Here is a 21104-nt window from a genome sequence, read left to right on the forward strand (position 1 = left end):
GGTGCTTGTCCGTTCCTTGTACCTGATGTCGTTGCAGTCTGCTAGCCTGAGAAAGGTCGGTCAACACTCCAGGGCTGGCACCTTTCCAAAGTTGAAGCATATTAATTACTGGATTCGCACCCATAAGCACCCTGTTTTACAAGGGTGCCTCTGGATTCACATTCAATATTTCCATTCTGTTCATCCCTACCATTCCTCGCTGGCTCACCTCTCGGTGTTCCTCTCGGTGTTTTATCGACCGAGTGAGAGCGAAGAAGTGGAACCAGTGGAACCCTGGGGAAAGTCAGAATCTGGGGGAATCGTGATACCTCGGAGCAAGTCCGATCGGGGTTCAGGAGGTGGAGGTGAAGGCGAACAGGATGGTGTCCTCATTTAAATAGCGTTTGGTTAAGCTCACCAGCCCCTTTTCTTGGCTCCTTGGCATAACACAATGGAGAAACAAAGCATGAATACCCTCGATGGGGGAAACCCTGAGCAATCTATTTTTCGTCGTGAGTTGGTCTAACTGATGCACGTCTCTACACTTGGAAGTATCTGCTAATTAATTATCCAGCGGAGTCTGACTTTGCTCGCTATATCCCTGGAGGATTCTCACCGTCAAGATGTATGAGACTACAGGGCAAGTCGATGACATACGCCATCTTTCTCTTCGCTGGATGCGCAATTCTTTTCTTTGGCTATGACACCGCAGTAATGAGCCAAGTAAACAACAATGCAGATTATATGCAGCGAATGGGGGTTGCCAGTGGCAGCGACAGGGACGCCGCAGCCATTGGCGGACTCGTCAGTCTTTGGTTTGGAGGATTTGCCATCGGCGCATTGCTTGTTGGATACGTCGCTGACTCGATTGGACGCCTCAAAACAATCCAGTTGGGATGTCTTTGGGGGATCCTCGGGGCGGCCTTGTTAGCTTCGGCTACCAATATCACCTGGTTTGCTTTTGCACGGGTCATCAGTGGAATTGGATGTGGTCATTTGAATACAATGGTTCCTGTCTGGACGTCAGAATTGGCGGACCCCCGTTTACGAGGCGCGTTTGTCGCTGTTCAATTCACGTTAGCAATGGTCGGATCCACAACGTGAGTGTCTCTTGACTCTGTCTCCTTGGAGGTTTAGTTGTTAACGAAGCCGTGCAATCAGTGCCTATTGGATGGAATTCGGCTGTCTGAAGACACAATCTCTCTCTTTTACCTGGCGATTCCCACTCGGGTTTCAGATTGTGTTTTTACTGTTCATTCTAGCCGCGGCCCCTTTCTACCCTGAATCACCTCGTCACTTGGCCAAGATTGGGGATCTCGAAGGAGCTCGCTCGGTTTTGGGGAAATGCCGTGTCGATAATAATGAAAATGCCATTGATACAGAGATGGAGGAAATTGTCGCGGCCATTCGTGCCGAGGCTACCTCAACCTCACACAGCTTTTACAGCATGCTGTTCATCAAGGATAAGCTCCACACCCGTCGTCGAGTCCTTATTGGCTCTGGTGTACAGGTAATGCAAAAGCTAACCGGCATCGACTTCATTGCGGTATACGCTCCTAACATGTTCGCGTTGTCTGGATTCAAAGGAGATAAACCTGCTCTTCTGGCAGGTGGGAATTGGTTCGGATACATCGCGAGTCTTGCATTATCCATTTATCTATGCGATCGTGTTGGACGAAGAAAGTTGATGCTGACGGGTTGTACGCTTATGGGGATTGTCCTGATTGTTGGGGGTGTTCTTTCTCACGAGACAATATCTCATTCGGACACCGACTCGGCCCTAGCCAACAAGTATGGATCAGGAGTCGCAGCTATTCTATACATTTATACCTTTGTTTACGGAAGTACCTGGCTGACAACTTGGTGAGTACTTGATGCTATATTACGTTTCCGGAATTCTCAAACTAACCTTTATCAAAGTTGGGTATATCCCACTGAAGTTTTCCCCCTCGCAAGCCGAAGTAAAGGTGCTGCTCTGGCTACTTTTTCTTTCTCCATTGCCGGAGGAGCCATCAACATGATCATTCCCTATCTGATTGAAGCGATTGGATTCTGGGTGTTTATTCTATTCGCGCTGATTAACCTCGCTCTATTGGCGCCGATCTACCTCTTCTACGCTGGTTAGTTGCACTATCCTACCTGGGCAACAAACCTACTGAGAATATACTGCTAACAACATGATAACAGAAACCGCAAATCGCCCTCTCGAGCAGCTTGATGTGCTTTTCTCAGGGCCTAGCTGTATTGCCTGGAAGGCAGAGAAACACTTTACTGCGAAAATGAACGAGCAGGGTGGGATTCTCGGCGAGGACCAGGAGAAGGCGTTCGTGGAACAAGTGGAATAAGAAGGTCTCGCACAGAGTATATAGCTTCCAAGGTTGACTTTAGCCGATACAATCTGCCTAATAGCAACCATTTTAGACAATTTCAGGCACTCAACAGCTCTAACATTTCCCACGATGATCATGGTAACATATGGCATGGTGCCGGGATAGCTTCGGCGAAAAGGCCGCCACCTCCGCACGCCGATCGCATCGGTTTCACCCGGTCAGACATACTTTGTAATTTTCCGATAGTAATTACCCGATAAAAAGAGGGCAAATCGCTATAGTACGTAGGGGTAGCATTGGCAGGAATGCGGGGAAATGGCACTGTTACGACTGCCAGTGCCGAGGAATAGCAATATATAGTCCATATATCATCGGCGCAGAACCGAGTTCTGCTCTCACTAAATATCCATAAACTACTACTAGTGGTATGCCATCATGTTGAATGCCGGGTGTATCGCAACCGCTCTCCTGGCGAGTGCGACTGCTTGCCAGGCAGTAATATTTAAGCCACAAAATGACTTTGAAGCTCTATCTGGGCCCAACCATACCATTGCCTTGGATCTACGCCCATTCGTCAATAACCGTGCATTTGGTCTGAGTCCTAATGATTCGAGCTTTGACGGCCAAGGAAGTACGCAAATTTCTTTGCTAAGCTGCGATGATTGACCCGTCCTTCTAATGCCTATCTTCCTTTAGACTCATATCCGGCCAAGGAGATTCCGCCAGAGAGGTTCGCCTATGGAGGAGTTAATTATCGATTCTCTCCATACAATGCATCTGGCTACGACAATGTCCTGGTCAAGGGACAAGAGATTAAGGTACCTCGTGCCAAATATTTCAGTTACCAGATGCTTGCTTCCTCTGAGTCTGGAACGGCGGCAGGGTCGGTCACAGCCAAGTATGCTGACGGTAGCAATACGACTGGCCCGTTACTCGTCCCAGCATGGTGGAGCTGGCCGTATCCCGCTGGAGGAGACCTCATCTTTTCCTCTTATCTCACGGAAAACAGCACGAATTTCAACCGAACCAATATATTCCAAACCATTAATTGGCTGGACTCGTCTAAAGAGCTTGTTTCGCTGAAGTTCCCCGAGTCCTCATCTGGGTCTTCAACCGAACCTGGAGGCGCTGAAGTTGACACAAAACTGCACGTTTTTGCCTTGTCGCTTCTACCCGCCTCAAAGGATGTTTCAAGAACACCAAGGCTTGAGACTCAGTATGCTCGTTCTACGCAGAAATGGATGGAAGGGACTGACAAAGTCCAAATCATCGAGGTTCTGGTGAATAATGTCGGGTCTTCGTTCATCTTGCGAAATAACACTCTTCGAGTCCGGGTTGAGTCGCCGGGTCTGGAAACGGTCACCGATGGAGTGATCAATCGCCTTGGGCCCGGTGATCAGGCTGTAGTGGAGGTCGGTGTAAAGAATCGTGACGGGGTGAAATCAGGAGACTCTGGCCCAGCCACTGTAGTCATCGAAGGCGAAGGGGTGGCAAGCAGAAAGTATGCTTTCAAAGCGACCTACGGTATTGGCCTGTACGAGGCTACTTATGAATCCATCTACAGCCATGAAGCCCCGAGCTGGTATAACAATGCCAAGTATGGGATCTTCATCCATTGGGGGATTTATTCAGTGCCCGGTTGGGGCAATTCGGGATCGAAGGAGAGCTACGCTGAGTGGTGAGAAGAGGGAAAATCGCTACTAGGAGAAGCAATGGCTAACATCTCTTAGGTATTGGTGGTGGCTCGGCCAAGGTCCTAGTGATAAGACTGATGTCTACGACTATCAAAAGAAGACTTATGGAACAGAACTCGCATACGATGATTTCATTCAGAATTTTACGGCGGACGCGTGGGATCCTAAAGAATGGGTTGATCTTTTCGCCGATGCTGGTGCCAACTACTTTGTTCAAGTCAGCAAACACCATGAAGGATACGCTCTTTTCGATCTTCCCGAGAATGTTACCAAGAGAACATCTGTGGCCATGACCCCGCACCGAAACTTAGTACAGGTATGATGAACACTAAGAAGAGAAGACATGGGCTGTTTCTAATATCTCTATATAGGAACTGTTTGACGCTTCCAAAAAATACCAACCCCACTTGCATCGTGCGGTATACTACTCTCTACCGGAGTGGTTCCATCCCGACTACAGAAAATATGGATTCTCTTCTTGGCCTGGAGGTATGAACTTTTGCCTTGTGCTCGACCGAAGATAATTGAACGTTGCACTGACCATTTTTAGGAAATGCTACCAATCCTTTCACGAACGAAACACTTCCGTACACTGGATACGTGCCACTTAACGACTATATTGAGGATAAGATACTACCTGAAATGAATACTCTGGCTGATATGGGCACTGAAATCATGTGGTGTGATATCGGTGGACCTAATCGCACTGTTGAGTTTGCATCACAGTGGTTCAACCAGGCAGCAGAACAGAATCGGCAAGTTGTGATGAACGCACGATGTGGTCTACCGGGAGATTTTGACACCCCTGAATATGCCCGGTATGATGGGGTCCAGGTTCGCAAATGGGAGAGCAACCTGGGGATGGACCCATATAGCTATGGCTACAACCGCGCAACACCCTTGGCAAGCTATATGAACGCCAGCAGTATTGTCACGAGCCTAATTGATATTGTGAGCAAGAACGGGAATTTCCTTCTAGATGTGGGCCCAACTGCGAATGGGACAATTATCGGTGTTGAACAAAGAAACCTGCGCGAGGCTGGTGTTTGGATCAAGGATCATGCTGAGGCTATCTTCAACACAACATATTGGTTTGTCACTCCCGAGGAGGGTGATAGTGTCAGGTTCACCATCTCGAAAGATGCTTTCTATATCCATGTGCTCGCCAAACCGAACAGTACTTTGACCTTGAATAGTCCCATTCCATGGGTCAATGGTGACAAGGTGACGGTACTGGGTGGAAAAATGGATGGTGAAGTTGTGCCAACAAGAAAGTCTAGGAATGGATCGGTAACTCTATTCCCTAGCAAGGAGGTTGTCGCAGCCGATCGGTTTGCTTGGGTGTTCAAGATCTCCTATTAGGCAGAGAAGCTTAATTGGTATTCATAACACCGTGGTCACCTGGGAAGCCTCGATCGTATGAATTGCGAGGGTTGCTCTCGTTTATCAATAGTATAAGTGTTGGTTAGTTTGCAGTAAATTACGGGTATACCCGACGTACGCCGAGCACTTCAGATTTCTGGGCTGTACTAACTAGTACTAGTATATCTGAGTAGTTAACTAATGAGTAGACCTGGATTCTGGCAAAAATCACCTAGAATCCTAGAGTAGCTGAGCTTATCCAAAGTCAGAAGGATAAATTCGAAAGATCCAGGCCCCTGTTTATCATGCAACAAAATGTTAGCTACTATCTCCTTAGGGAAAATTGTCGGGACGAGCCTCTTCCGGGGTGGAGCAGCTGCATTAAACTCTCCGAGCACTCCGAAACCTGGCGTACTAGTATTGTAGAGTGCGCATGAGGGGGTCCGAGACACAATTAGTATTTATCGGTGACGCAGGACCCAAAGCTCCCAATTCAGCCTGAATGGAGCTTCTCAAGATACCTATACTACTACGAGTTTACTCTGAAGCCAAGGCAAGAAACCCAAGATCCACTGGCAAAGTCGAGAGATAATTTTTCTAATATCGGAAACAGACTCTCGCGTATACTAGTAAGAACCTGAACGTGATGGGTACAGTCATTGGGGATATTAAATTCAGTACTACCTGTACTCGTATCCAAGCTTATTCCGGACTATGTATGAGGACTTCAATTTTAAGATTTTTAATTAAGGGGGATCTGGGCTCCCCAGAATCCTTCGAATAGGATAATATGGCACTGGCAGACCAAGATAGCCTTGATATTCACAGAGATTGGACGCCCTTTGACTGACATCTGACTGACAAAGATGAGAGGCTGAGCGGGTCGGCGTTGGCGGGTCGGCGCTGGCGGGTCGGCGTTGGCGGGTCGGTTCGTCAAGATTCAGTTGACAACCTCTCAACGAGTTACTTTGTACAAGCTACAGCCACCACCAATGAGTCACCGACAGATGCTCGAAGGATTTCCTCTTTGTTTTCAAAAGATAAAGGATCCAATTCTCCCTCGTAGGCCGGGCACTTGAATCCAGACTTGTCAGAGCTATCCGTCCCCAATTGACCCGTTTAGTTACCACCTCTAGCCTACACCGTCTGTTCTATCTACCTGTCGGATTCGCTCACAGATGCCTTGAAACTGAGAAATATTGCAGACGGTCAATCTGATACCCCACCAGCGTGACACGAGTGCGATTTGTAACCTCAAATCCCATCATCCGTCATCCGTCATCCGATTGTTCCATTTACCCATTCTCAAATTCTCGAAGGCAGGACAAGATGTCGGAAAGCATCTATTCTCATTTCCAGAGTAACCCCGACGCTGAGGGATACTACGGTCGGTTTGGCGGTAACTACTATCCACCAGAACTTCGATCCGCACTGCTAGAGTTGGCCAATAGCCATAACGAGCTCCATCAATCGCCGGAATTTCAGGCCACCCTGGATAAGGTGCGGGTCGGACTTCAAGGGCGCCCGACGCCAATACACCACCTTGAAAACATCTCAAACCAAGTCGGAGGAGCTCAAATATTCGTCAAAAGAGAGGATTTGAATCACACCGGTGCACACAAAATCAACCACTGTGTTGGCTTCGCCCTACTTGCTAAGCGGATGGGCAAGAAGAAACTGATTGCTGAGACGGGAGCCGGCCAGCATGGCGTCGCTCTGGCAACTGCAGCCGCCTATTTTGGCCTCGAATGTGAAGTTCACATGGGAGAAGTTGATATAAAAAAACAGAGCTCAAATGTTGGTAGGATGCAGCTACTCGGTGCGCGAGTGGTGTCTGTATCGACTGGCCAGTCTGCTCTAAAAGATGCGAGTGATTCTGCATTTAATGCATACGCCGAGCAGCACAAACACGCGCTTTATGCCATTGGCTCGGCCATCGGCCCTCATCCCTTCCCTATGATTGTACGAGACTTCCAAGGCGTTGTTGGTCGAGAAGCGCGCGAGCAATTTAGTTCCATGACGGATGGAAGTCTGCCTGATCATGTGGTTGCCTGCGTTGCTGGTGGTTCCAATGCAATGGGTATATATACAGGCTTTATAGATGAACCCGGGGTCATTCTACATGCGGTCGAACCTATGGGCACGTCTGATAAGCTCGGTCAACACGCAGCGACATTATCCTATGGAAAACCGGGCACCCTGCATGGTGCTCAGTCCATTATGCTTCAGAAAGATGACGGTACACCTGCCAGTGTCTCATCCATCGCATCAGGGCTCGCATACCCTGGCGTTGGTCCTGAGATTGCGATGCTTCATGAAGCTGGTCGATTATCAATTGCAGGTATTTCAGATGAGGATGTCGTCAATACATTCTACCGGATGGCGAAATTCGAGGGTATAATTCCGGCGCTGGAAAGCGCACACGCATTAGCGTTTGCGATTCGGTTGGCTGCGCAGCGCCCTCCATCCGAAAGAATCCTAGTCAATCTCTCGGGTCGTGGCGACAAGGATGTTGATTACGTGCTTGAAAAATACAAGCTAGATGAGAATGGATGCTTCCTTGCAGCAGCTTGAAATCGGATAGAATACATTCCATTTCCAAACTTTCAACAATCTTATGTCACGGAAGATTTAAATCAGTATATTTCTATTCTCTGGCAAGAGAGAAGTTAAATTTGCCACCGTTTGTATTTATCGAGGTCATTCGGGTATATCGCTCTATTCTATACAGAATTTCGTCTGCGTTTCATGCAAGGACTGATATTATTGCCATCCAGCTCCACTTTCCAATCCCCTCATTCCTATTCCAAGTTCCCCACCTCTCCTGATTCCAGATCATACAACCCCCCCACATCGATCGAACTTAACAGACTTCAGGCTAAATCACATACAGGTGCAGCCCTCCGGCAAGCTCGCCGGCAAAGCTTCGGGATCGGCTGCGGGACTTACTTGGTCGGGAAATGTGGAGAAGTTGTTTTTTCCCGGGGATGCCCACGGGGTTTGGGAGCAGCCGATGTGCAGCAAAGTGAGGGGGTATAAAGGAGATTGCAACTTCGCGTTTACAATGGACTTTACGGCCCAGTCTTTCTCTCAAATTCCATCTTCGCAATGCCCGCTGCTGGATTGCTCGCCGTCCTGGCGGCTTTGGTGCCAGCCGTTCTCGGCCAGGCCAACACTACCTACAAGGACTACTCCACCGAGGCCCAGCCCGACCTTGATGCGCAAACAATCGGAACAATTGACCTGAGCTTCCCCGATTGTGACAAAAGTCCCCTCAGCAATACTCTCGTCTGTGACAAATCGGCCAGTGCCCATGATCGAGCGGTGGCCCTTATCTCCTTGTTTACATTCGAAGAACTCGTGAACAGTACGGGCAACAATATTCCGGCAATTCCACGACTCGGATTGCCCGCGTACCAAGTATGGAGTGAAGCCCTTCATGGGCTCGACCGAGGCAATTTCACCGACTCGGGCGACTTCAGCTGGGCAACTTCCTTCCCTTCGCCGATTCTTACGATGGCTGGTCTCAATCGCACGATGATCAATCATATCGGAGATATAATTTCTACACAAGGTCGAGCATTCAATAATGTCGGGAGGTACGGACTGGACGTCTATGCGCCAAATATCAATTCCTTCCGCCATCCCGTTTGGGGCCGTGGACAGGAGACTCCTGGCGAGGATGCCTACTGCCTATGCTCTGCCTATGCCTACGAGTATATTACTGGTATTCAGGGAGGTGTGGATCCTGACCACCTCAAGTTGGTAGCTACTGCAAAGCACTACGCTGGCTATGACATTGAGAACTGGGATGGTCATTCCCGACTGGGCAACGACATGAATATCACCCAACAGGACCTCGCGGAGTACTTCACTCCACAATTCCTATCTGCAGTGCGAGATGCCAAGGTTCACAGTGTCATGTCGTCCTATAACGCCGTAAATGGTGTTCCCAGCTCTGCAAACTCATTCTTCCTTCAGACTCTTCTTCGTGATACTTGGGGATTTGTGGAGGACGGCTACGTCTCCTCGGACTGTGACGCTGTCTATAATGTCTTCAACCCTCACGAATATGCCGCAAATGTCTCCAGTGCAGCTGCTGACTCGATGAGAGCCGGAACTGATATCGACTGCGGAACTTCCTATCAATACTATCTGAACCAATCTCTTATCGATGGGGGCATCTCCCGCAGTGAGATCGAACGTGGAGTCATCAGACTCTACTCGAACTTGGTCCGCCTCGGCTATTTTGACGGCGGCGATAGTCCATTCCGTAACCTCAAATGGTCTGATGTCGTATTGACCGATGCTCGAAACATATCTTATGAGGCAGCCGTTGAAGGGATTGTTCTTCTCAAAAACGACGGCACCTTGCCTCTTGGGAAGAACACCAGTAGCGTTGCACTGGTTGGGCCATGGGCAAATGCTACTGAACAGATGCAAGGGAATTATTTCTCAACTGCGCCATACCTGACTAGTCCTCTGAAAGCCCTGGAAGCCTCGAATCTAGATGTTAACTACGCCTTTGGTACAAACATCTCTTCAGAGACTACCGATGGATTTGAAGCGGCAATTTCTGCAGCTAAGAAGTCGGATTTGATTATATTCGCCGGTGGAATCGATAATACCATTGAGGCAGAGGGAATGGACAGAGCGAATATTACCTGGCCAGGCAACCAACTGCAACTAGTGAAGGAGCTGAGCAAGCTTGGCAAGCCTCTAGTCGTTCTCCAAATGGGAGGTGGACAAGTCGACTCTTCCTCCCTCAAGTCCAACAAGAACGTCAATGCTATCATCTGGGGTGGTTACCCTGGTCAGTCTGGCGGACAGGCTCTCGTGGATATCATCACCGGCAAGCGTGCCCCTGCAGGCCGCCTGACAACCACTCAATACCCGGCCAAATATGCGACAGAGTTCCCTGCCACAGATATGGCACTGCGCCCAGGCGGTAACAACCCTGGTCAGACGTACATGTGGTATACAGGTACGCCGGTCTATGAATTCGGCCATGGGCTTTTCTACTCGACTTTCAAGGCCTCTCTGCCCAAGTCCAAGAAAGCTAACAGTGGGCGCTCTTTTGATATTCTGGACCTGCTTTCCAAACCTCATCAAAGCTACAACACTGTGGAGCAAGTTCCTTTCTTCAACTATACCGTTGGCATTACCAACACTGGGGGTGTTCTCTCAGACTATACAGCCATGCTTTTCACAAATACAACTGCTGGCCCCAAGCCTTATCCCAACAAGTGGCTTGTGGGCTTTGATCGTCTCGGGGGACTGAAGCCCCATGCTTCCCAGCAGATGACTATTCCCGTTTCACTTGACAACCTTGCCCGCACTGATTCCCAGGGAAACCGTGTTGTCTACCCTGGGAAGTACGAGCTGGCCCTCAACAACGAGCGATCGGCAGTGGTTTCGATTACATTGACCGGCGACGCAACTGTCATCTCGAAGTGGCCACTAGATGAGCAGCAAATTCCTCACGCTTAATTACACAGCGTAGTTGGGCTTTAAAGGGGTTATCCTATCTTGATTGACTAGATACAATAATATAGAGAGTTATCTGAAGTATCTTCTAAATAATGATTCTATTTCTAAGTTTCTTGAACATCACTGATTGAGTTCAGCGACATAATTCTGCACGTCTTCCTCGTAGACAGATGTCATCGGTTCTGTGTCTGAGCCTCAAAATTTCCGTATAATTTCCGTATTTTGTGTTTATTTTACTTTTTGTTCTTATTTTGACGACTTTTAAGGATTTTTTAGACATAGCTACTTATGAAGTATGCACAAATCACGACAGCATAGTCCAAGTCGCTGCGCCTATCAATGCTACCGTAGCTGCGGTAAGGATGGCTGCCCCGGCCCTATCCCCATTCGTGATGTGGTCCCACTGAATTTCTTCCTCTGTCTCATCTGAATCAGTCCCGGCAGCACTATTGCCTTCACTCGATCCTCCAGTGGTCGAGGTTACCGGGCCGCCGATATCCTTGACGAGAAGACTTTGCAGGACGTCTAGAGTACCCATTTGCTGACCTACACCTATTGTGCCATCATAACTACCACTCGCCCAGCGAAAGCCGCAGTATGTTCCCGTATCCCCACCCTGACATTGGGCGACAGCAGCCTGCGCCGTGACTCGGAGCTTGTTTATGATTATGTCGTAGGTATGGGGCGCGAGTTGGGTGACATCCGCCATCCAGCGAGACATGTAGGCTTTGAATGAGAGCTGATCGACGTTGCAAATGCCGCTCAATTCACAAGGGGGCTCATACATGACATTCTTGCTGGACTCGTTCTTGGAGAAGAAGTGATCGGCGGCACCCAGGAGACCATCCAATCGTATTTTCCAAATAGCGGAGGCATTGGAGGACTGGGATGAATTGGATGACTCTGATGATTCCAAGGAGAGTTCGGACGTCTATAATAATATAGATGTCAGCGATATCAAGCTTCGCTTTGATCATCGAGAATGATCTCTCACATAGTTATACATAACAGCGGCCCCATGCAGGTGGATACCAGCCGTGTAGGACCACCTTGTTCTATCATAAGATGTACAGTTTGTTTCATGTGTAGTGCCGTCATAGACTTGCCAGTCGGTCCTGATCAAGCCCACGGCTCTTTCCCAATCCCATGCCTTGGTGGCCCATTCGGCATAGGTCGCATTCCCCGTATACCGAGCCAATCGAGCAGCGATGTCAAAAAAGCAGCCATTGGAAATCGTGTTTTTATAGCCGTAGCCATCATTCCAAGTATAGATCTGCCAGCGTAGGCCACCTTGACAGGCAGTCATATCCCATCGATGGGTTTGTTCGTTGAAGACAGCTTGGACCATGGAGAGATAGCCTGGCGTCTCGGATGAGGGATTGGTAAAGTTTCGTTCCGCGGCCGCCATCGCAGTAAGTGCCCAAAAGCACTGGTCGTCATTTCCCTCTGTATATGTCTGATTCTTTGGCATGAAGTCGCCATTGTCCCCGGCTTGATGCTCAATTGCTTGGACGGTAATGTCGTTGTAGGTGGTATCTCCCGTTAGGGCCCAATAATTCACGAGCGAGCCAAAGAATGCGCCCGCCTCCCACCAGTAGTATGGATCTGGAAGATTTCCTGGTACATCTCCAGAGTTATTGCCAGAGTAGAAGGTGACGAGGTCGTAGGCTATCGTGCTAGCGGCTGATTTGATCGACTCTACCATGCAAGAATTCAGCAGGAGTGACAGGTGAGAGGTAGAAAGAAGACGAATTAAATATACGCACCATCGCTCCCGATATCTAGCTCTATACCTGCTACTAAAACCTGCGTCCTGATACAGGAAAGTCCCATGAGCAAAAGGCAAGGCCTGGGGATGTGCCATTGGGAGATCATCGGCGGTCGTAGTTGTGTTTTGGTTACAATACAAGAATTAGAGAGAGATAAAGTAGAAAGAATATGAAGATGGAAAAAGAATGAGAAAAAGGGCCAAGGGCAACTTGAACTTGAACGGGAAACGCAGGCCCAGAATACGTGCTCGAGAAGATAGTAGGACTTTGTTGTCAAAGAAGTATGAACGAGTGTCGAGAAATGGACAAAGACATCATATCGCTCGGTGGGGAGAGAAAACAATAATAAATGCAGCCCGCCAGCTCATTACCAATTGCCCAACAGACCAATAGAGCGAATGCCGAGTGAAATTCAAAACCCCAAGAACCATTTTGCCGCTTGGCGATGGCGGAGCGATGCCCAGGGCGGCACCAAGGAACAGCGGATCGGTATATCACACAAAACCGCATACCCTGGCGCGTGTTGGGGCCAGCGAGGGACCAATTAGCTAAGATATGATGGGAGGCACTGCCCGCCAAGACAGAAGCAAACACCTGAAACCAGTACCAGGCAGCCATCCTGGCAGTGATCCAAGAGACCAAAGGTAAAGTGTTGCGTCTTGGCCGGGCTTGGCGACGGCGGAGACTTTTAGACGCGTGGATAGGGGTTGAAAGAGAAAAAATCCCGATGTTCAGTCAAAAAAAAAACTTTGAAATTCCTGGATCACACTGTGGGTCTGGACAAGTTTGCACTGGCAGGTAGCAATATGATTTCAAGTTTCAATTGGGATATTGGTGAGTTGTCGGATACTACTACTATCTATAGATTCTACGATCAATGCAGAGAAACCCCACGCATACCTCAGGCTCTGTTTTATATTCCAGTCCCTGGGTTAATTCTAGACCAGAGTCCATTAGGTTTGATCCCAAGGTTCCAATTGAGTTCTGTTGCGCAGGATCTATCATTGAAGTATGTGATTTATAGTTTCTGATTTGTGGTCATTTCTAGTTGATGCCCTGCTGAAGGGCACAGAATAGCTACCATACGGACAAATACTAGTCTAATCTCACAGGTTAATAGTCTGACCTAGCCCTATCTTACTGGTAAATATAAATATAAATCTGTAGTATATCCTACCTTACAGTGTAAGTAGAGCCTGACCGCCCTGGCGAAGTCGGGGGGGGTTGTGATTGGCTGTTGCACCGTCCCCCGCAGTGAACCTCCGCCCTCCGCAGCCCGCAATTCCGCAATCGCAATTGCAAGCGTCATCATAATCTTCCCCTCTGTCCTTATGCCTTGCTGAGCCTTCCCTGGGATGGACCCGAGTCAGCCAAATTCTCAGGATCTTTCCTCCGCCTCGTCGCGGGCGCCGCTGGCCGGGGGTCGCCAGATCACTCGCAACCGCACCAGCTACAGTTGCCACACCTGTCGCCGCCGCAAGGTCAAGTGTGACAAGGTATACGCAAATCACATTGTCTAATACTATTCTTTAAGCTAACAAAATTCCAGGTCCATCCAATATGCGGGAATTGTATCAAAACAGGAGCCGAGTGCGTGTATGATGTCTCATCGGAGAAGCGGGAGGATGCACATACGGATGGGACTGTACCCGAGTCGTCAGGTCGGTCGGGCCATGGCGTGAAACGACGCCGAGCGACCCCGCGAACATGGGAGGAGGATGTCGACGAACTTCAATCAATATACGGCCATTTGCGACAGGCTGGGTCGTCAGAGGGGAACAAATCTGACCCGCGCGCGATTGAAAATCGCCTGGATAAATTGATGTCGATGATCGAGAAGATTGGCGGTACTGGACAGCCACTGGAAGACGCCGAGAGGCAGGCAACCCTCGGGGCCGACCAATCATTCGTGGAGGAAGTGCGTCAAAACAGCGCTCGGAATGGAAGGCCAATGCCTTCTCGCCCCTCTCGCCCTTCTAGCCCGCGCCGTACGGCGGCCGAATCGAGTGGTGATGAATTTCCTATACCGTCAGGTCAGGCTACAGATCTCGTGGACCCAGTCGGGAGCCTCAATCTAGGCCATCTGAGCCTGGACGATGGAGGAAGGTCCAGGTGAGTGCGAAGCAGCAGCGACACATTATTATCCTTTCAGCCATTAACGATATCGACCAGATACGTTGGGACAACCTACTGGGCGTATATATCTCATGAGGTATGCAGGATAAATGCCCGTTTTTGACTGCGCGTGGAGCCCGCTGATCCGTCTAGATTAACGACCTCAATCAACTGCTGAGAGACCAAAATCGATCACACGACATGAATTCATTAGAAACCCCCAACGACGACTTCAATGATCCCAGTGCCGGGAACAGGAGACAATGGAGAGGCTCTCTTGCCAGCTCTCCACCTCCGACTACACCTGGTTCCCGCGTTGGCTCGTTCCAACAGTCCATCATCTTCCCTTCTGGTGAATCCCCATCGATGAGCGACAGAGTTGTTGAACCAGAAATGCTGGAGCACATCCCAACCAGACGCCAAAGCCACATTCTGTACAGAGGCTTCATGTCTGGGGTGCATGCCATCAGTCCTGTCGTCCACCCGCCGACGGTGCTCAAGCTGTACAACACCTTTTGGAAATGGTACGATTACAGCAGCTACTCTGGAGAGGCATGTCCGATCCCCTCGTTTATTCCTCTTCTTTACGCAATTTGGTATGGTGGTTCCGTCACAGTCTCCATTCGAACTATCAAGGCCGAGTTTAATACGTCATCACGAGATGCACTGTCTACAATGTACAGCGAGGAGGTAACGAGGTGGTTGACGAAGATCTCTTTCCCTCGCAGCCCATCCCTTCAGGGGCTCTCTGCCTATCTCATTGTCCAGACGATTCTTTCCAAAGAGGAAGAACCGTTGACAAGCAGTCTGTTCGTTAGTCTGGCGATGCGTGTCGCGCAGACGATGGGTCTTCATCGAGATCCTGCCAACTTTGGAATCGAGCCTTGCGAAGCGGAGTACAGACGGAGGCTATGGTGGCACATTATGCACATGGATGGTGTGGTGGCAATGTCCAGCGGACTTCCCCCACTCGTCAGTGATGAGAATTATTGGGATGTGCGGCGAACAAGCGAACTCAAAGATACCATGCTTGGAGTACCAGCCGCAGAAAGTTATGAGCAGTTGGTCGCATCCAAGCAACGACTACCAGATAATCCTGACGACCCGACTGTCTGCGGCGGGCCATCAATGGTGAATGTATTCTATCTCACCGCAAGAGGCAAATACATCATGGCTTGTAAGTAACTCCCTCCCAATGGACCGAGAAATGATACTAATGGGAGCCGACAGGGTCTATTCGTCGAATTCTGAGAATCCAACTTGGCACAAAGCCTGTCACTCGTCAGGATATGGAGGAACTAAAAACAATACTTATGGATCTTCAACTGAAGCTGAATTCCATTGTCGGCAGGATACCCGAAAGCCAGGTCACAGACCATGCATCCGTCTCGTCCGGGCGCGCACTGTCCATGTCGAAGTCCCCTGTGGAATCTCACTCAGGCGAAAGCGAACTTCCAGGAGATGGACCGAATGGATGTCCTGAACAGTACCATTCCGCAGTTCTTGTGTCCTTCCATAAATGGGCGCGTATCATTTTGTCACTTTATATTGACAAGGTTCGTTGGCCATTGTTGCCGCTATCAAACCAATGGAGAAACTGACTGTCTTTCTAGGCTTTCTGTGTCGCCTACCAGCCCTTTCTTAAGAATGCTCGCAGTCGCATATGGCCTGCAGCACGGCAAAGGTATGTATTTCAGTAAATGGTAATATCAAAGTGCTTTGTCTCACAAATCCAGCGCTCTTCGTCATTGCCACGGGTTTATGGAAAAGTTCATTCAGCTCGCCACGGATCCAGATTTCCAACCATTCCAGTGGAGCTGGCCAGGGTAAGTAATGCGTCAAATCGTTCAAACGAAAGGCTTAACTAACCATTCAAAGTAATCATCAACCGATGCACGCGACTATGTAAGTTATTTGCAAGTCAATTTTGTTAAAATATATCTAACGTTCAGTAGGATCATGCTCATCGACCTTTACGAACGCCCATATAGTCCCGAGGCATTTAGATCACGGGCCTTTATCGATCGCATCCTAGCCCTCTCGGGGCCAGATGGAGGCGTGGTCGGTGGTGAGGATGGTGTATCTACGCAAAGACCTCTGAAGGATGGTGGCCGTGAGGCATGGGATATGATCCGCCGTCTCCGTCAAAAGGCGTGGCAGAAAGCTGGCCTCAATCCCCAGATGCTTTGGACCGAACAAGATCAAATCCAGGCGGGCATCGCATCGCCAGCTCCAGAGCTCAATGCCCTGCGAGAGCAACTATATTCAAACCCATCATCGCCGGCTGCTTCTGCTGCAGGTCAAAAGCTACCACCTCCGCCAGATCGCCAGCTCATGGACTTCAATCGAACCTTCTACAATATGACCCGCACTCATAACCTCCCAAATCCTGTGGCATCCTCGGCGGCTCGCAGACCCAGTCTTCTTCGATACTCTCTCCAGCCATCCTCCACGAATCAGACCGCTGCTTCAGCCACAGCCCCACAATACAATACTACGCCTGCAGCAAGCGTAACATCACCAATTGCAGCAACATCTCCGGAGGCCGCGTCTGCTCTACGCTCGCCATCGTCCAATCTATCACCCACTACACAACCCACAATCCCCGTACAACAGCCTCAACAACACCAACAACCGCCTTTTCCAAGCACGGAAATGTCTCCGGGCATGCTCTACATGGACTCCCTATCTCCAAACCCTGCACCAATGAACATGTCGACCCCGCCCTCGATGGTGGACCCGAATCTCAATTTCGACTGGGACCAATGGGACGCTGTCTTTGGACAACACCTCCCCGTCTCAGATGAACTGATGGAACTGGATCCCGTTGTCGGCCTAGACTTTGCTAATATTGGAATCCCGTCCGCAAATACGAGCCCCGGCGGGCCAATCGCCTTCAATGGATTACCACAGACCGTGGATCAAAATACCACACCTCCGTGGACAGGCAAAGGTGTCAATCGGGGTAATTTGTCTAGCGATTGGACTGGATATGGTTGATATTATCGATACCCCATGAAAATAATTTATCTAATAGAATAAATACATTTGAACCGTCGATCTACTATGCGACTTGACTAGAACTACTACTACTACAATATTGCGAACAAAAGCCGATTAAGAGGGAGACGTAACAGTTTATCGATTCATGAGGCGTAACTCGACGATCAGAGGGATCGGTCAATTAGGATACGAAGATGGGACGGTGAAAGCCAGAACAGATAAAGGGCCCGGCGCGAGGAGAGGGGATGATAAACAACTCATTCCCGCGTCCGCATCCGATCTAGGCGTATGATGGAGAAAGAGCTCTCGTTTCTTCATGTACTCTTCATTCTTCATGTCAAGTGCTTTTGTATTTTGCAAATCCGGCCGCTAAGACAAGACAGGACAAGACAAGGCTAATTGCTTGGCTTAGACCTTAATCTCCTTGAGACCGTGCTTCCAGAGGGTAGCGTAGGGGGTGACACCGTCATCACGGAAGTCAATCAGGACGTGCCTGGGAGGAAAGTGTCAGCGGGATAATCAATAGTAGGGAAATGGGCAATATTTAGAGACATACATGGCATCACCGTCCATGGACTCGCCCATCATGACATCGTAGTTGTCATAGTTGCCAGTGATCTTCTTGAGAGCGCCAGCGGCACCGGCCTTGAACTCAGCGACGGTCTCGGCGGGGGCCTTCTCCTCCTCGAGCTTCTTGAGGATCTTCTTGACGTAGGACTTCAGGTGAGAAGTGAAGTCCTTCTTGGAGGGCTTAAGACCCTCATCCTCCTTCAGCCAGACAAGACGGAACTGGTCCTCAATATCGTGGACCATGGTGGCCTCACCCTCACCACCCTCCTCCTCGGCATCCTCAGCGGAAGGGTTGGCACCCTCCAGAGCGAAGTCCTCGTTCTTGCGCTTGAGGTACTTGCGGCAGTCGGTCTCGAGAAGAATGGGGCAGTCCTTGGAGGGGGCAATCTCGAAGGTGGAGGAGCAGAGCTCATCTCCGGAAAGAATGTCCTGTGAATGTCAGCGTTTAGTTCTCGAATTGCGGTAGACATAGGCGTGGGATAGGAGACTGGGGAAATCTCCAGGTTCGAGGTCACATACCTTGAAGATAATCATGGTGGCGGGTTGAAGGGGGTATATTTGACAAAAGACAAGAAGTGAATGGATGAGGAGGGGAAGGGAAAACAAAAGAAAAAAGGAGGGGAAATGAAGTTTTTTTTTTAGTGGCGGCGCAGTGGGGGAGTTTGCCCTGTTTGCACCAGATCACGGGATCTTCATTACTTTGTATAGGAATATAGTTACTTGCATAGAAGTATACATTTTATGCTTAACACTCTTTAAAATCTCCGATACCTAGTGATGTGGAAATATGATATAAACTTCATGTCAAATATTTCTTGAATTAAATAGAATCACCGGGTATACTAGTACTATACCCTTCCACTCACCACAGTGCCCATACGATACTGTTAGTACTATTGTGAACTCCGCCCCGCAGTGGCACTGGCAATCTCGGCCCACATCTCCTATCGCGTTGATCTCCGGGCTCAAAATACCCGGTTATCACAACTTGCTACTGATTCTTTGTTTGCAACAATAAACCATTCCGGAAAAAGTACCACAGTATTATACTCGATGTGCCAAAAAAAAAACTACCAAATGAAGCCCACCGCCAATTTGAGATAGTTGCAAGGACGGGCAGACCCGGAGCATGTCAGTGGCAAGTGGGGAACAAGCCAAGGCCACAGGGGGGGATATGGGATGGATGGAAGGGAAGTCCACAAAAGCACACAGATTACCGGTATCATTTGCATTGAACTCACTGAGTCTCACTCTATTTCCATTCATTCATTATTCGACAACCTGGAAATCCATATGCTATGGCTTCGAGTCCACCCAAGAATGCCATCCTTCGTGAACGGCATGAAAGGTCCAAACTTGAATGGTTCCTTGTTCAAGTTGCTCTAAGCTCTTGTCGTTGTTATGACTCCATTGTTCAACCATTTCATTGTTTAAAGTAAGGCCTTTATCTGACTTGAGCTTCGAAGAGAGCATCTCATCTACATAAACTAGCCGAGTATGCCTATCTATTGGATCTTCATCCCACAGCCCCTTGGCATTCATTCGAAAGCATCCAGAGATCATTTACACAGCTACTACTACTACTACTACTACTACTACTAATACTACATACAGCTTATCCAGTATCATCTATACCAGCATCATGTCTATCGACTCGAGGAACAACCAGTACACGATGGCCGAGGTCAGAGAGTTTGGAGAGCGGTTCCACAAATATATGAATGAGTCTGATACCCCAGGATGCACTGGTCCTCATATTACATTTACACTAGCTTCTCTAGACATCCCGGCCTGGTCATCAGAGTATAGACCCAAGCGCTTGCAACCCGAACATGAGGAGATGATCCAGGCACTCGGCCTGCCCATCGAGTCCGAGTCTGGGATTGACCATTCCCAGTCTCAGTATCGGTATGTCTGGATTAGTAATTTAGTAACTTGGACGGAATGGTGTGGCTACATTGGACCCGGGGTTGTCTTCATGGACCTTATTATCAGGAATCGGGTGGCTGGTGATCCCCGTAGTACTGACATGACCAAGGCTATCTATGAGGCGTCGTACCGGATTGACACCTTGAAGCATATCTTCTTCTGTGATGTTGTCAACAGCGAGGCCCGCCGCATTATCGAAGATCATGTCATTAAAAGGATGTTCCGGCCTCGGGAATGCACATCGTATGGGATTGAATCCGATCAGTTCAAGCTCATTCTTGGGACAGAGCTTGGCAGATTCGCCGCACGATTGATTCTCGGCACGTGGGGACAGGGTGTGAAGCGGGTTGAGCGTGTCACTCTTATGGCACATTTGCCGCAGAAAATCTTGAGCGACCTGCGATTCGACATTGGGGATTGTCCGTGAGAGAGTGGGTGGTAGTCTCCATACTAATATACTAATATACTGACATACGCTAGTTTGTTCTGTTCAATTTGCTACTACTTAACTTTGAACTAAATTTGAATAGTATTATTTACTGCTAGTATTATTGTGCTCTACAGATATTCTCCTAGTACTTAGCCTTACCGTAGTATCTACTAGTAATTAATCAGTGCCCAGGTGCCGGTGGGTTGATCATGTCATGTCATGTACACGCAGATGTACATAGCACATATCTCCTGATGATCAGTCAACCTTGGGATCCTTCAATATGTAATAAATGGAACTATCTGTACTTTATTCACTCCCATGCCAGTCTATACTACTATATTCCCCATAATTCCCATCATTCCATACTTCCGCCCTGTATAGTTCGGATGTCAATCCGGCCGTGTACCCTCTGCATACACAGTGATACCGT

General features: G+C 49.0%; 7 protein-coding genes across 7 annotated transcripts; 5 read left to right on the forward strand and 2 right to left on the reverse strand.

Annotated features, from left to right (window-relative positions):
* Positions 1–430: 430 nt before the first annotated feature.
* On the forward strand, positions 431–5365 carry N7481_001716 (uncharacterized protein; the record flags this gene model as incomplete). The annotated part of the gene is made up of 12 exons (XM_057260935.1): positions 431–491; positions 554–1079; positions 1141–1842; positions 1900–2099; positions 2167–2302; positions 2401–2526; positions 2574–2589; positions 2733–2940; positions 3006–3987; positions 4040–4319; positions 4375–4492; positions 4554–5365. 12 exons carry the CDS (start codon positions 431–433, stop codon positions 5363–5365), a joined length of 4167 nt encoding a protein of 1388 aa, XP_057125867.1.
* A 1329-nt stretch (positions 5366–6694) lies between these two features.
* Positions 6695–7939, forward strand: N7481_001717 (tryptophan synthase subunit beta; the record flags this gene model as incomplete). The annotated part of the gene is made up of 1 exon (XM_057260936.1): positions 6695–7939. The coding sequence occupies one exon, from the start codon at positions 6695–6697 to the stop codon at positions 7937–7939; it is 1245 nt and encodes a 414-aa protein (XP_057125868.1).
* A 534-nt stretch (positions 7940–8473) lies between these two features.
* xlnD (beta-xylosidase XylA) lies at positions 8474–10855 on the forward strand (the record flags this gene model as incomplete). Its single annotated transcript, XM_057260937.1, has 1 exon — positions 8474–10855. The coding sequence occupies one exon, from the start codon at positions 8474–8476 to the stop codon at positions 10853–10855; it is 2382 nt and encodes a 793-aa protein (XP_057125869.1).
* A 304-nt stretch (positions 10856–11159) lies between these two features.
* Positions 11160–12560, reverse strand: N7481_001719 (glycoside hydrolase family 76 protein; the record flags this gene model as incomplete). The annotated part of the gene is made up of 2 exons (XM_057260938.1): positions 11160–11786; positions 11850–12560. The coding sequence occupies 2 exons, from the start codon at positions 12558–12560 to the stop codon at positions 11160–11162; spliced, it is 1338 nt and encodes a 445-aa protein (XP_057125870.1).
* A 1419-nt stretch (positions 12561–13979) lies between these two features.
* Positions 13980–17739, forward strand: N7481_001720 (putative C6 transcription factor; the record flags this gene model as incomplete). The annotated part of the gene is made up of 8 exons (XM_057260939.1): positions 13980–14120; positions 14174–14736; positions 14797–14836; positions 14893–15916; positions 15970–16295; positions 16353–16423; positions 16476–16565; positions 16695–17739. 8 exons carry the CDS (start codon positions 13980–13982, stop codon positions 17737–17739), a joined length of 3300 nt encoding a protein of 1099 aa, XP_057125871.1.
* A 411-nt stretch (positions 17740–18150) lies between these two features.
* N7481_001721 (translationally-controlled tumor protein) lies at positions 18151–18846 on the reverse strand (the record flags this gene model as incomplete). Its single annotated transcript, XM_057260940.1, has 3 exons — positions 18151–18235; positions 18299–18741; positions 18832–18846. The coding sequence occupies 3 exons, from the start codon at positions 18844–18846 to the stop codon at positions 18151–18153; spliced, it is 543 nt and encodes a 180-aa protein (XP_057125872.1).
* Positions 18847–19954: 1108 nt separating this feature from the next.
* On the forward strand, positions 19955–20668 carry N7481_001722 (uncharacterized protein; the record flags this gene model as incomplete). The annotated part of the gene is made up of 1 exon (XM_057260941.1): positions 19955–20668. One exon carries the CDS (start codon positions 19955–19957, stop codon positions 20666–20668), a length of 714 nt encoding a protein of 237 aa, XP_057125873.1.
* Between the last annotated feature and the right edge of the window lie 436 nt (positions 20669–21104).

Source organism: Penicillium waksmanii (genome assembly GCF_028829765.1).
Source record: "Penicillium waksmanii strain IBT 27052 chromosome Unknown utg000002l:1.0-3326099.0:1.0-3328782.0, whole genome shotgun sequence".
NCBI classification, from domain to species: domain Eukaryota; kingdom Fungi; phylum Ascomycota; class Eurotiomycetes; order Eurotiales; family Aspergillaceae; genus Penicillium; species Penicillium waksmanii.